Source organism: Lissotriton helveticus, chromosome 12, assembly GCF_964261635.1.
Source record: "Lissotriton helveticus chromosome 12, aLisHel1.1, whole genome shotgun sequence".
In the NCBI taxonomy this organism is placed as follows: Eukaryota; Metazoa; Chordata; class Amphibia; order Caudata; family Salamandridae; genus Lissotriton; species Lissotriton helveticus.
In genome coordinates this window covers 394537109-394551665 of record NC_136073.1, presented here as the reverse complement: position 1 = coordinate 394551665, position 14557 = coordinate 394537109, and the positions used below count along the sequence as shown (strand labels likewise).

Below are 14557 nucleotides of genomic sequence, written 5' to 3'. Positions count from 1 at the left end.
TACTTTATATTGTTCAATTAACAATAAATTAATTATCAATACCAATAAATACAAATGAATAATTACTTAATTATAATAAATTACTTCCCACCCTATTCCCCTATAAACCCACAACCCGCTCCTAAATTAAATTCACACAATTAATATAATCACCAATCAATAAAAAATAATTAATAATTAATTAACAAATTAATTATCAATACCAATAAATAAAAATGTATAATTACTTAATTATAATAAATTACTTTCCACCCTATTCCCCTATAAACCCACAACCCGCTACATAACTAAAATGCTAATTTAACTAAAAATAATTAATTTCTAAAAATTGTTATTCAATTTACTATACTTAAATTACTTCCCACTCTATTCCCCTATAAACCCACAACCCGCTACAGTACTAAAATGCTAAATTTACTTTTAAAAAATGATTAACTTCTAAAAATGTAATACATATATTTAAAAATAAAATACAATATAGAACAAAAAATATAGAACACATACATATAAAATACATACTAAAATACATAACACAAATATAAACATTGATATTATTAACAATATTTTTGTAAACGGTATTACTGATTTTGATATTAACAAAAACGATATTTCTTTCCTTCAGGTCAATATTCTGGGCACCAATATTCTTGATGTTGATATTCTGTCCCTTCGATATTTGAAACTCGATATTTCTGTTGTTCCAAATTAAAAACTCGATATTATGTCTGTGCACCCTCCCAAGTACAATATCTCTGCCATCCAAACGTCCGGATACTACTACTAATCTCCCGTCAGGGTCGACCATCTGCCGTGTGTACTGAAAGGGAACCCCCGCCCTCACCCAGATCAGAACCCCCTGGCGAATGCCGAGTAGTTGGTATAAAACACTTGACCCATCCACCAACGTTGGAGCGCAGCTCCTTCCTTTACCATTATGTGGGTCTCCTAAAGCAGGGCAATTTGCAGCCCCCTTCTGATCAGATTTGCACGTATTTTATGGTGACGTAGCATAGTGTGCATCCCCGTACATTTCAAGATATACATTTAATATCTACAGGGGGTAACACTGTGCTAAATGGGTCTCGCCCTAGTGACACTTCCAAGTGTGACACGCCTGGTCCCAAACAACATCCCCTTATCATGATGAAAACCCCAACTCCCCCACCCCAGGACAGGTACAAGCAAACTAGTTCCCATCCAAACTTAAACTAAATACTAGAAAGTCTTCTGGTAGTTGTGGGGCTATGTAGCTTATCCTACCGGGCCCGGAGCACCACCAGGCCGCACCCCCCAACATCTCAACTGAATCAGCAGTCCCGGTTCACATGTTGCTGTTCATCTGTCTCAGTAGCATAGGTGGCAGTCCCCACAGTCAAACTGCCCGCTCCAAGCCCTCTCAGAGTCTTGGAGGTCCTCAAATTTACCCCATAGGTTGCCCCGCTCAGGCAATGTCGTCCGCCGTCTGAGGTGTGACTTCCGGTAATTCCGGCTCCGAATCCTCATTTGCACTGCTGCCAGCGAGCCTTCCGATCTGTCCACTTCAAACCCGCTTTTGCTCGAGCTAAAGCTAGTGTGACCCTGACTAAGTTCTGCAACTGCCTGCAGTGCTTTACGCCACTCGGATTTAAGCTCCTTGGGAGACAGGACTCGAGTCGTATTTTTACTTTTGTATGTACTCTGCTGTGCCAGGTCCGGGGAGGGTTTACGTCGCTCTTGACCTTGGCGAGAGTCCAACCATTCTCAGGCCTCCTGTGGAGTAATAAAGAACTTTGCTCCAGTCGAGTCGGTCACCCGACAGCATGCCGGAAACAGCATTGGGTACTGGATCTACAGTTGCCGAAACTTCCTTTTGAGAGCCAGAAATGATGCCCTTTGATGTTGTATTTCTCTAGTGAAGTCTGGGAAGATCATTATCTTGCTGTTGTCTATCTGTAGGTCTTGCTTTTGGTGGGCTTGACGGATAATATGATCATGATCCCTGAAGTGGAGGTGTCGCACCACTATTGGACGAGGGGGGGCTCGAGGCTTGGGCAGTCTGGCTGGGACCCTATGAGCTCTTTCCAGTGCATTGAAGGGGTAAAGCCCATCCAGGGCCACCTCAGCTTTGAGACAGTCCTCAAGGAATTGTACCACGTCATTGCCTTCCGCCCTCTCCGGTACTCTCACTATTCGTAGATTTCTACTGGATCTTCCCTCTCTGTCTTCTGCCCTTACCTCTAAGACCTTGATCTTGGCTTCCACTGCTGTGAGTGATTTTTGTAGAGTAGTCACCGATTCCGGGAGGTCACGGAGCGCTTTTTTGGTAATTACGACATGCTCCTTGAGTTTGCGGAGGACATCCTTCAGCAGGCTGAGCTCTGTCCCTATTGCATTGATTTTTGTCTCCAACACCTCTCTGGAGGCCGTGATGGCCAGCATGATGTCCGTCAGAGTAGGCCTCTTGGTAGCAGCGTCCTTTCCTGCCTCCACGGCTTCATCATTATCCGTCTGGGTTACAGTGCCCCTCCCGTATTAAGGGCGCTGTACCCTTTCTTCCTGGGAACTTTCCCCATCCTCCACTCAAAGTGCTTGCCCTCCGAGCACCAGAAGATGCACTTACGTAGATGGTATCCGGGCAATTCTCTCTGTGTTCCTTGTATTAACGGAGCCAGTCCCAGTATGGGCATCTGGTGCGTTGTTCAATTAGATAGCACAATCACCCAGGCAGCCAGGGACGATTCCACCCCTGCTAAGTTCCAGTCCTGTGGGTCACACTACTCCTCTGATGGCATCTCCACTGCCCCTCGCCTTCAGCCGCCACTGGGTATATGCAGTGCCCCCTGTCGTCTTCTCGGCATTCCCTTTTTGCTCTTTGGTGACTCACCTCTGCGCCTCAGTGGATCCGGGGGGGCCCCTGGTCGGTTTTTGAGTAACACCCCTCCTATTTGATGATGAGAGTGTTCAGAGTGTTCCCTGTGCCCAGGTGCATGTCAGCCCATTATCATGTTTCACCGAGGCGTGGATGGCTTGTAGCACTGGAGGCTCGCTGTCCACACAGAAATGTCTTTGTTCCGCTTACCTCCCCCTACAGAGCCGTAGTGGATGCAAATTACACTTTTTCTTATGTTACAATTACTTCTGTTTGTCAAAAACTTTTACAATGTTGTCATTGTTGTTAGCACCACTCCTGCTAGTGACCATATTTAAGATTTATTGTTCTTTATTCAAGAGCTTTGTTATGCTACTACTAGATCTCAATATAGCATCCCTAAAATGTTTACAGACTCTATTTACAGGTGAGCTTTTCTTCATGCGCTATTGCCAAATATTTTCACAAACTATGTTACTATTTAGTATTCTGCAACTACCAATGTTCATGCGTATGCTGAAACTTTTTGTATACTTGTAAATGTTGTATTAAGAGAAGAACCAAACAAATGTGATTAACTAGCACCAACTTGGTTTGGAGAATGGATACCCAAATATATTTTAAGGGCTGTTTCTTAAACCCTATTAGGGTGAGCGTTATGAAACTACTATGTTTTTAGAATACACCATTTGCCAGAATACACCATTTGCCACTTTGTCCCCAAAATTAAAACTTAAAATTCCACATCTTGTTAGGTTTACAGACTCAGTGTCTTAAAATGCAACAATTGTAACTTCCTTCACTAAAATGTATTAAACAACAACACTGAACCCACTGTATAAATTGTAAAATCGTTTATGCTAGGTCCAAAAGCTTTAACAATCAATGTACCGTTGTCCAGAAAAAAAGGAAACCCCATGTAACCAAATGTACCCAAACAGTGAAGAGAGAGCACACAAATAATTCTGACTTGGGCTCTGAAGTTGGCTCCGCCGCGGCGTTAATTCCCTTAAAAAAGCTTAAATTTTCTTAACAGTCGGTGCTACTGGTGGTATTTAAATCTTCTGTTGCGGTTTGCTTTTTCCTTTGAGCTTAGGAGGGGGTGTGAAGCAGTTACTATGCCACGCCCCACACTGTTTCCAGCTGACCGACCTCCGCTCGTTGTCGCCGTGTTTACAACTGCGACACCCGTGACTCGAAACACACGCCTGTACAGCAAACTCATTAGCTGGGATGGGGATCCTATGTCGTCACCAGATTCCCATCATGCCCCGGGCTGTATCGCAGGCGCACTGAGACAAAACTCCAAAGGCTTCGAGTGCAGACAAGCAAGATGGCGGGCTCCTCTGATCCCCTGGAGGAGATGCTCTTCTCCGAGGTGGACGAAAAAGCCGTCAGCGACTTAGTGGGTTCTCTCGAATCGCAGCTGACTGGACACGGGCCTGGTGCAGCGGGGGGTGTAACTTGGGCTTCTCGGGGACTGAGCAATGCTCAGCAGCAGCACAGAACTGGCGGATCAGTGCTCAGTAGAGGAGCGACTGTGAGCAGCGGCAAGAGCCAGCTTCTCTCTACTGTCAGTGCTCCGCCTGTTGCAGGTGCGCATGTAAACAGCCCGGGCAGGCAGCAGCAGCCGTCACACGGGGCACCCCATGTCACAACATCGATGGCTCCCCATGCCAGTGTATCACTAATGAGCCCGTCTGTCCCAACCACAGCGCTAAGAAGTTCAAAATCACCAGCAGCCACTTTGCCACCGGTGAGCCCTTCCGCCCCTGCAATAAAGACGAACTCCGCGCCCCTAGTTCCTTTATCTACACCTATCAGGAGCTCGACGCTGCCTGCTGCTAACAATCACTTCCACCAACCTACTCAGCACAACTCCGCGCCGCATACGTATCCTGCAGGGGCAGTCGGCAGTGCAAGCAGCAGTAGTTCTAACATGACTATTCTATGCAGTCCCAAAAGTGCATCTCCTGCCGCTCATCAAAGTCCGCTTCAAGCCAACTTGATGTATGGCGCCAACCAGTCCTCTGTCCATTTTCAAAGACCTCAAGCTCACATAGCAGCCATTACACAAAATGGGCATTGTAGCTCGGTTGACCCTGTATTTATGCAGAATGTGGACTGTGCAAGGCGCACTTACGCACCAACGTCAGTAACACACGTTGTCAACCACCAGAATCCATCTGTAACTCACTGTAAACTGGACTCCCAAATGCAGCCTAAAACATCAGTAGTGCAACTTCACCATGCTGCAGGAGCATCGCCTTGCAAACCCTCAACGGCTCTTCCAATGATGATGCCTCCCACAAGCATAATGCACAATACTCCATGTTCTGCCTCTGTAGTGTCCAACAGCGACACCCTGCGCACCAGTATTACACCGGCACCCCTTGGGTTGGGTGTTCCATGTTCTGCTGCAGGTGGCATGCAGCAGAGCACAGTTGCACATGTCATGTCCAACCCATCACTGTCGCCATCACTGATGCATGCGATGGCGACTCCTCCGAGAATAGTTGCCCCACAGCTCATTATGCGGCCTCCTCAACAAAGCACAATCCAGTTGCCTCCAGGTCTTTCTATACCACCTGGTAAGTGGAATTATAATCATTGTAGCCTTCTTAAATTTTTAATTTGGACAAACCATTCTGTATTCCATATTTGTGTTGATTATACCTATCAATGAATCATGGTTATGGGAAAAAAACTTTCTAGACTTTTCACATATTATGAAACTAAGCATAGATACGAATAGATTATTAATTCCTCGGTGATTTCTGACATGGTGAGATCCTAAAGAAAAGAAAACAAATCATCTAAAGGATTAATTATTTACAGTTGTTTTGTTTTTGTTTCATGTAAAAATATCAGTTGGACTTGTGAATTTGTTTTGATGGACTCAACAGAGTTCCAAACCATGTCTTTTTTTTAATTGAAACGTAACAGTCTCATTGTGAGATCGCCTCAACATAGCACAATTCATTTGTCTTATGGTCTTACTATTATACCACATGGTAGGCAAAATTGTAATCCTTGGAGCCTTCTTGCCTTTTCAATTTGGACACACCATTCTGCATTCCAGGAATACAGAATGGTGTGTGATACCACCCTATTGGTTAAAACAATGGTGAAGATACGATCAACTAAGGAGGAGTGGGACATCCGTCTAGAAAATGTGTGATTATGTGATTACTACATTTCCTTTCCTTCACACCTACACTGACTGGTGATCACAATATGAGATGGAGGGAGGGTGACTGTATGTAGGGAATGTACCTTTTTTTAGCATTTTAATGGAGATGACACAAGTCCTTCGGTGTATATATATTCCTTGCTGGAGAGACTTGAAGAAATGGCCTTGTATATCAAGATGAGAGAGAGCTTTGGTAGAACCAACATCATTATTACAGACAGCTGTATCGAATGTATCAATAAATGTGCAGAATCAAGAACATTTGCATAAAGTTATGTTTGATTGGCTCTAAATTCCAGAAAAATGAAAACTATGATCCGGAAATCTGGTGAATGATGTTTGAGACCGTGTTGCAAAGGTTTTGCATCACCCGTCAGTGTCAGCCACATTTAAGTAGGACATCTGTCCCTTTCTTGTACTCAGGTGTCTAAGGGTGTTGCGAGACCCGTAACCTGTCTAAGCAATTGAAACTGTTTAAGTACTTAAATGACAGGCTCCATAGGAGGCCACAATACTCACATTAAAACAATTGAAAAGACTGTCCCTTGCTCCATTTTCACTGTTGTCTTGACTTTCCTTGGTTGTTAGTTATGGTACACCTGTTCCCACATTTATACTTTGCTGCATCTTAAGTTTGGCACTACTTCCACAGCGCGTTTGTTTGGTCACCGTGCTGTTGTCTTTTCTTGGACTGCGTATGCTCCTGTCTTTCCACCTGAAGCATCTGTCCTTCAGTCTTTAAATTGTAATACCCAAAGGATTCAGTGTTGTCAACATTGTCTTTAGATGTACCTCACTATTGCTTACTTACCACCAGTATGGTTTGAAACTCAATTGAAGAGAGCGTTTTGATGATTATCAATTAATCTGCACATTTGAACAAAGGGTATGTATTATTTAAGTTAGCCATTGAAAAGGGTTCTTTTCCATTGTAAGGATGAATCGTATTCCTTTTCCCCCCGACGAAGGGTTACCCGAAATGCATTGTGTTGAATTTGTCAAGACTGAAATTGAAGTATTTGTCACATTGAAAGCTTTTTATTGCTACATTAATAAGAAGGACTAAGATGGATTATTTCTGAAGAACATTTGTTGTGGCCATAATTAAATGGATTAGCCCTGAGTGAGACAAACTTTCCTTCTCATGTTAATTTGAGAGTGTGCATCACCATTGATTGCTTTGACATCTGGCCCAGAAAAGGCGTGTTTGGGTAGCACGCCTTAAATTGTTATTTTGTGCACAAAACTTACTGAGTTCACTCACATAGTGTGGTACATGTTCTTAAGTTTCTGGTTGATTATCAGCCATGGTGTCTCAGTGATATTCATTTTACATGCCCAACATTGAGTCCATAAGGAGATTTGCTTTCCTTAGCTGGTACACGATAAACGCTGGAGAATATCTCTGTGTGTCTGCTGGCTAGGTTATAAAGGGCCAGAAGAGAGCAAACAGTGCATACGATTGAAGTGTACGTTTGAATATCCTCTTTCCGTCCTTTTCCAGTTCCCCATACTGAGTGCTTCCTGTTTTTGGTGACATCAGACAATGATCAAACTTGAGGCAATCAGAGACTTCACTTTCGGATATGAGTTAATAGAAACTTTGGGGAAATTTCCCCCCCACCCACACACAGAAAGCTCGGTAGGAAGTAGTGGTGGCCCACCAGTGGCCCCGTAGGAGCAGAGAGTATGCTGGTAGGTGAAATAGTGTAGAGTGGGGCAGTAGATTGAAGTACGAACATCATTGTGAACACCATCGTGGCGCTAACGTCTGTGACCAAGATCGTGGATGTGGGTCGGCATTCTGGGTGCTTCTTGCCACCTAAAGCCAGGATGGCTTAAGCAGTCTCAGTTAATGGAAAGGGGGAGCCGGACTCCCCTATTTATTTATTTATAACGTTTTATATAGCGCGAATACCTACTGTTGATAGAGGGACCCATATACATAATTAGTTAAGATCAAACCTTTGCACAAGCTGCTGCACATCGACCTACATAAATCTAAACTTCCTGATCGGATCTCTGATACAGCAAAGTATCAATGAGCCACAGAAATAAGAGTGCGTAGTTAAAAGAATTCTTACATCTTTATCAAGGGACATAAAGCAGGTCAGTTGCTTGTAAATATAAGGAGCAAACAAGGCAGTCTAAATGAACAACAACATGTAGGCCATTCTTAGACTATTTGTCTGTGTGGCAGAGAAATGTATGCAGGTCCTCTAAGACAAAATGGAAGCTCTTGAAAACACCAGAAATGCAATTGTGGGAGTCCAGCGAAATTTCATGGTGTGCCAGGGGCTCGTTGCTGCAACTGTGTACACACTTGGGAGTAAGGTAGAGGTATCCAGGAAGCCCCATATCAATTTTATAGTACCCCAGGGCTTTGTCCCGTCTGAAATCATCTTCAACCTCCACATGACAGCATTTTGAACCTATTCACTAACAGCCAACATCAAAATTCACCGATTTGTTGACCGCACAACACTCTACATAAATTAATCCTCCGCTGTCAACATCGATTAACTTAAACTCTGCCTCTTTCTCATTCAGATCTGGATGTTACGCAATACTTTAAGCTCATCTTCACCAAGACCCAATTTCTCTATATTTGCCAACAGCAACAAACAACATCTAGTCTAAACCTGGCTCATCTTCGTAATTCTCGATATGAGAGAGTTGGTGTTGTTTGAAAGTTGTTTCTAATATATCTTTAACATGCAGCTGCAACCAGTGCCAGTTCATTTGGATTCAGCGTCTACACTGACCTGTCCATCAGTGAACAAAGGCCCAAGAAGACAAAGATTATGTAGTACAAGCTCTCCCTCTTGAAAACAGTGAATCCATACCTCCATTGACAGTGTTTTACAAAGTACTGTCCAAGTCCTACCACTCTCCTTTTTTTTTTTTTTTTTTTAGTGAGGTGAGATCCAGGTACTTGCGGGATGATCCAGAGCCTACAGTGGAGGCCTTAACATCTAACTCTTACTCTTGAAGCAGATTGCATCCACTGCAGGACTGCTTTCATTCTCAAATAACTGAGAATCAGCCCGAAGCCCAACAACTGTTTCTGACCCTTTCCAGCTAACTGTAGGCCAAGCCATATTCGCAACAGTAATTTGTAGACTCTGGTTGTGGGAGCGTCATCACTTGATCTCTTGATGAAGTGTTTTTAACCCTGTCAGCAGAGAATTGTCTTTGTTTGCCTGCCTGAAGTAGTTGTATTTTGGGAGCCCACAAGTACCAAAAATCCCTGTTGCACTCCATAGTAAACTAAAAGTATATGTCAAAGATTTTATGGGAAACATTTCAAAGAAATAATTTAGCGCAACTTGTTTAACCCGTCCAGAAACAGCCAATAAAATCTAAACTACATTGTAGTGCGTTACCTCATTACTAGCTGCTCGAACCTCTAAGGTTATATACCTTAATGTACAGCTGGGTTATTAGTTTGACACTGAACCACAGCGTCTTGCTACAAAGACTGGAACACCTGTGTGTGGCAAGCTTAGTCTTAGAATGGCTAAGGTCCTTTCTCGATCGAGAGCAGGTAGTTTGGATGAAGCCATACTCTTCCAAAGGCAAACAGTTGAAATGAGTGGTTCCTAAGGGCTCCGCACTGAGTCCCATCCTTTTCAATAACTACCCATCAAGTTCAAGTTCAGAAATTTGTATAGCGCACTACTCACCCAGAGGGTCTCAAGGCGCTTGAGTGAGGGCGGGTGCACTATTTATCGAACAGCCAGGTCTTAAGCTGTTTTCTGAAGGAGAAGTGGTTCTGTGTAAGGCGGAGGTGAGTGGGGATAGAATTCCAGGTCTTGGCCGCCAAGAAGGAGAAAGATCTTCCTTCCATGGTGGATCTATTGATGCGCGGGATTGCGGCGAGGGCTTGATTGGATGAACGTAGTTGACGGGTGGGTGTGTAGAAGGACAAACGTTTGTTGAGACAATCGGGTCCTAGGTCGTAGAGGGCCTTGTGTGCGTGGGTGAGGAGACGGAACGTTATTCTCTTGTTGACGGGAAGCCAGTGGAGATCTTTCAGGTGACCGGAAATGCGTGTTTGACGGGGGATGTCCAGTATGAGTCTGGCTGAGGCGTTTTGGATGCGTTGGAGTTTTTTCTGTAGTTTGGCTGTGGTTCCGGCGTAAAGGGTGTTTCCATAATCTAGTCGACTAGTGACTAGTGCGTGGGTGACAGTCTTTCTTGTTTCGGTGGGGATCCAGCGGAAGATTTTTTTGAGCATGCGTAGGATGTTGAAGCAGGATGATGAGACGGCGTTGACTTGTCTGGTCATCGAGAGGGAGGAGTCTAGGATGAAGCCAAGGTTACGTGCGTGGTCCGTTGGTATGGGTGCGGTTCCCAGGGCCGGTGGCCACCATGAGTTGTCCCATGCAGAGGGGGTTGGTCCTAAGATGAGGACTTCCGTTTTGTCCGAGTTAAGTTTTAAACGGCTATTCTTCATCCATTCGGCTACTTCTTTCATTCCTTCGTGTAAGTTGGTTTTGGCGGTGTTTGGGTCTTTGGTAAGGGAGAGGATCAGCTGGGTGTCGTCTGCGTAGGAGATGATGTTGAGGTTGTGTTGTCGTGCGATGGAAGCGAGGGGACTCATGTACACGTTGAAGAGGGTGGGGCTGAGTGATGATCCTTGTGGTACGCCGCAGATTACTTTGGTGGCCTCTGATTTGAATGGTGGAAGGCGAACTCTCTGGGTTCTTCCGGCGAGAAACAAAATGATCCAGTTCAACGCTTTTACTTGTATTCCGGCGTTGCTGAGGCGATGTATGAGGGTGCTATGACAGACTGTGTCGAAGGCAGCGGAAATGTCAAGTAGGATGAGGGCAACTGTTTCTCCGTTGTCCAGAAGCTTTCGGATGTCGTCTGTAGCAGCGATGAGGGTGGTTTCGGTGCTGTGTTTGGCTCGGAAGCCAGACTGTGAGGGGTCGAGTGAGTTGTTGGATTCGAAGAAGGAGGCGAGCTGACTATCGACAGCTTTCTCGATGACTTTGGCCGGGAAGGGGAGGAGCGAGATGGGGCGGTAGTTCTTAAGTTCAGAGGGGTCTGCTGTGGGTTTCTTCAGGAGGGCGCTGAGTTCGGCATGTTTCCAGCTTTCTGGGAAGATAGCGGAGTTGAAGGAGCAGTTGATGACGTCGCGAAGATGGGGTGCGATGATGGAGTCTGCTTTGTTGAAGATGTGGTGGGGGCATGGGTCATTGGCGATCCTGAGTGGATGGAGTTCATCAGGCGGATGGTGTCTTCAGTGGTGATTGGGTTCCAGGCGCATAGGTTGTGAGAGTGCTGTTTTGGTTCGGAAGTGGGTGGAGTGGATTGTTCTTCGGACAGCTTTTCAAAGCTGTTGTGAATGTCGGCGATTTTGTTGTGGAAGAAAGAGGATAGAGAGTCGCAGAGGACTTGGGAGGGAGTGATGTCGTTGGAGCCGGCGGTGGGGTTGGTGAACTCTTTGACGATGTTGAATAGTTCCTTGCTATTGTGGGCGTTGTTGTCGAGTTGATCCTTGAACGCTGATTTCTTGGTGGATCGGATCAATTGGTGGTGTTTGCGGATGGCGTCTTTGAAGGTGGTCAGGTTGTTAGTGGTTGGGTTTTTTCTCCATGTTTTCTCGAGGGTACGACATAGTTTCTTGGATTTCTTAAGGTCATCGTTGAACCAGGTGGCCTTTTTGTTACCTTGTTTGATCTGATGGTATCCAACGGGTGCTAATTCGTCTGCGCTGTGAGTGATCCATTGCGTGAGTTTGGTGGCAGCTAGGTTTGGGTCTGATGATATGGTGGGGGGGTTTACGTTCAGTGATGTGAAGAGTTGGTCGGTGGTGATTTTGTTCCAGTTTCTTCGAGGAATAGGTTGTGGTGGGATGTGGGTTGTGGTCTTTTTGTAGCTGAAGTGTACGCAGCTGTGGTCCGTCCAATGGAGAGTTGTGGTGTGATCGAAGGAGATGTGTTTGCTGGAGGTGAAGATAGGGTCGAGCGTGTGTCCGGCTAAGTGGGTGGGGGTGTCAACAAGTTGTTTGAGTCCGAGATTGGTGAGGTTGTCCAAGAGTGTGGTGGTGGTGTTGTCGTTATTCTTTTCCAGGTGGAAGTTGAGATCTCCCAGTAGGATGTAGTTCTCGGAGGAGAGGGCATGTGGGCCGATGAAGTCAGTGATGTCTTCGTTGAATTGTGTGCGGGTTCCTGGTGGTCTGTAGATGAGGGTGCCTCTAAGTGTGGTCCTGGGGTCAGTGTGGATCTGGAAGTTAAGGTGTTAGGCGGTCGCGATGTTATCGTCTGAGCTGGTCGTAACTCGGATGGTGTTCTTATGGACGATGGCGATGCCTCCTCCTGTTTGGTTGGTGCGGTCTTTTCGGATGATCTTGTAGCCTTCCGGGATGGCTATGGCGATGTCGGGCGCTGATGAGGCGTTCATCCAAGTTTCTGTAAGGAAGGCGACGTCCGGCGATGTAGTGTCGAGTAGGTCCCAGAGTTCAGTGGCGTGTTTGTGGACCGAGCGGGTGTTCAGCAGGATGCACTTTAGGTGGTTAGAGTCGGAGCTGAGTTTGGGGGGGGGATTTGGCGTGAGTCCTGATGCCGGCGAATTTGTAGGAGTGGCAGGAGAATGGTCCGTGGGTGTGTCCTGGGATAGCTACGCAGCATTGTGGTTTGCGTCCGGGGTTAAGGGCAAGGAGAGTAGCGGCGTCATACGTTATGCGGGTGGGATGGGTATAGCGGGGGCCAGGGGGTCTTGCGCTGGGCGCGGTCCAGGCGCGGACGGGCGTAGACGGGCTTACCTTTGGCGCGCCTTCGGCGCGCATGGGGCGCGACTGCTGCGCGTGAACGCTGCGCGCGGGGGCATCGGTCATATGTGGATAGTGGAGGGGGAGGGGTGAGGGAGGGTCAGCTAGGAGGCGGGTGCGGGGTGGAGCTACGGGCAGAGAAACACAACAAACAACAAAATGGCTGCACCAGTGTGAAAACGAAACTGGGCGAGACTGGGGCACAATCGGAGGCACAATCGAGCAGAAATACTTTAAATTAAAACAAAAATAACAGGACAATGCGCAGGTAGAAATAAGCAGCGCTACATATGTAAATTGCACAAAGCAGGCAGCGGCAGCAATGCGGGGGTGAATTAGCGCAATAAGAGGCAGTAGAGCGAGCGGAGCGCAGAAGCGGTGGTCAGAGTCAGCTGGCAGGCGCTACGATACCGCAAATTTGCTTCAGAGCGCTCAGGTATCTCAGATCATCAAGCCTTGGGAGCGTGGGGGAGCGGCCTCTACTGAGCGAGTCAGGAGGGTCACAGCGCGGGGATGGAGGTGCTGGTGAGCAAGTATCTGTGGGAGGAAGGGTCAGCTGGGAGGCGGGTGCGGGGTGGAGCTACGGGCAGAGAAACACAACAAACAACAAAATGGCTGCACCAGTGCGAAAACGAAACTGGGCGAGACTGGGGCACAATCGGAGGCACAATCGAGCAGAAATACTTTAAATTAAAACAAAAATAACAGGACAATGCGCAGGCAGAAATAAGCAGCGCTACATATGTAAATTGCACAAAGCAGGCAGCGGCAGCAATGTGGGGGTGAATTAGCGCAATGAGAGGCAGTAGAGCGAGCGGAGCGCAGAAGCGGTGGTCAGAGTCAGCTGGCAGGCGCTACGATACCACAAATTTGCTTCAGAGCACTCAGGTATCTCAGATCATCAAGCCTTGGGAGCGTGGGGGATCGGCCTCTACTGAGCGAGTCAGGAGGGTCACCTCTGGCATTCCTGTTTGAATCTTTCGGCATTAAGATAATTTCATATGCGAACAATAGACAGCTCCTGCTCACCATTGGGGGTGACTCAGTTAGTGCAAAAGAACAATTTGCTCTCTGCTTAAGGGTGCTACTCGACTGGCTCAGTAGCAACAAACAACACTGCAACCCTGACATGAGATCCTTTTGTTTAGGCCGAATCTTCTCCCTGATTGGCCATGAGCCTGGCCTAAAAATGTCCCCTCCCCACGGCCCCCAACAGAGGTGGCAAGTAATCTGTATGTTTTATTTGATTCGCATCTTTCCTTCAGCTCCCAGATTTCGTTGGTTGTAAAATCCGGTCTTTGGATTCTTGGCCTGCTCAGGAAATGTCTGCACCGGATTCCTCATGAATCTCACTCAGGTCACTGTGCCAGGGCTCTCTATTATTACAGCTGGACTACGTCAATGCTTTGTACCAGGGCATACCAGAATACTTAATCCAGAATCTACAGGTGGTACGAAACATGGCGGTCCACCTACTATACAAGCTACCTAAGTTCTCATCATTGTATCTCCTCCGCGAGAAGCTCCATCGGCTCCCAGTGTGCAAGCAAATAATGTTGAAAGCCTTATGATTGATTCACCAAGCCCTACTCAACAAGGGTCCCTCATACATGAACGAGAGGCTCAATGAATACATGCCAGGGAGATTGCTGCGTTCTAGTAACACTGGGCTGCTAACAGTAAAAGCTCCTCCTTCATGGCATGTGGAACAAGTTGCCTGGCCATCTGAGATTAA

At 46.4% G+C, this 14557-nt stretch overlaps 2 protein-coding genes across 13 annotated transcripts in view; one reads left to right on the top strand and one right to left on the bottom strand.

Moving 5' to 3' along the window:
• Window positions 1–4044, bottom strand: part of LOC144799898 (uncharacterized) — a 390901-nt gene extending 386857 nt beyond the window's left edge. For 11 of the 12 annotated variants that reach the window (XR_013603897.1, XR_013603898.1, XR_013603899.1 and 8 more), the window contains exon 1: window positions 3782–4044. The gene's annotated coding sequence lies outside the window, so the exon portion shown is untranslated. The remainder of the gene's footprint in view (window positions 1–3781) is intronic. The other variant, XM_078671510.1, reaches the window with a different exon arrangement.
• Window positions 4045–4094: 50 nt separating this feature from the next.
• Window positions 4095–14557, top strand: part of LOC144799895 (transcription initiation factor TFIID subunit 4-like) — a 1364652-nt gene continuing 1354189 nt past the window's right edge. Inside the window, exon 1 of the mRNA XM_078671504.1 lies at window positions 4095–5439. Coding sequence (XP_078527630.1) covers window positions 4182–5439 — 1258 coding nt within the window. The 5' untranslated portion in view covers window positions 4095–4181. The remainder of the gene's footprint in view (window positions 5440–14557) is intronic.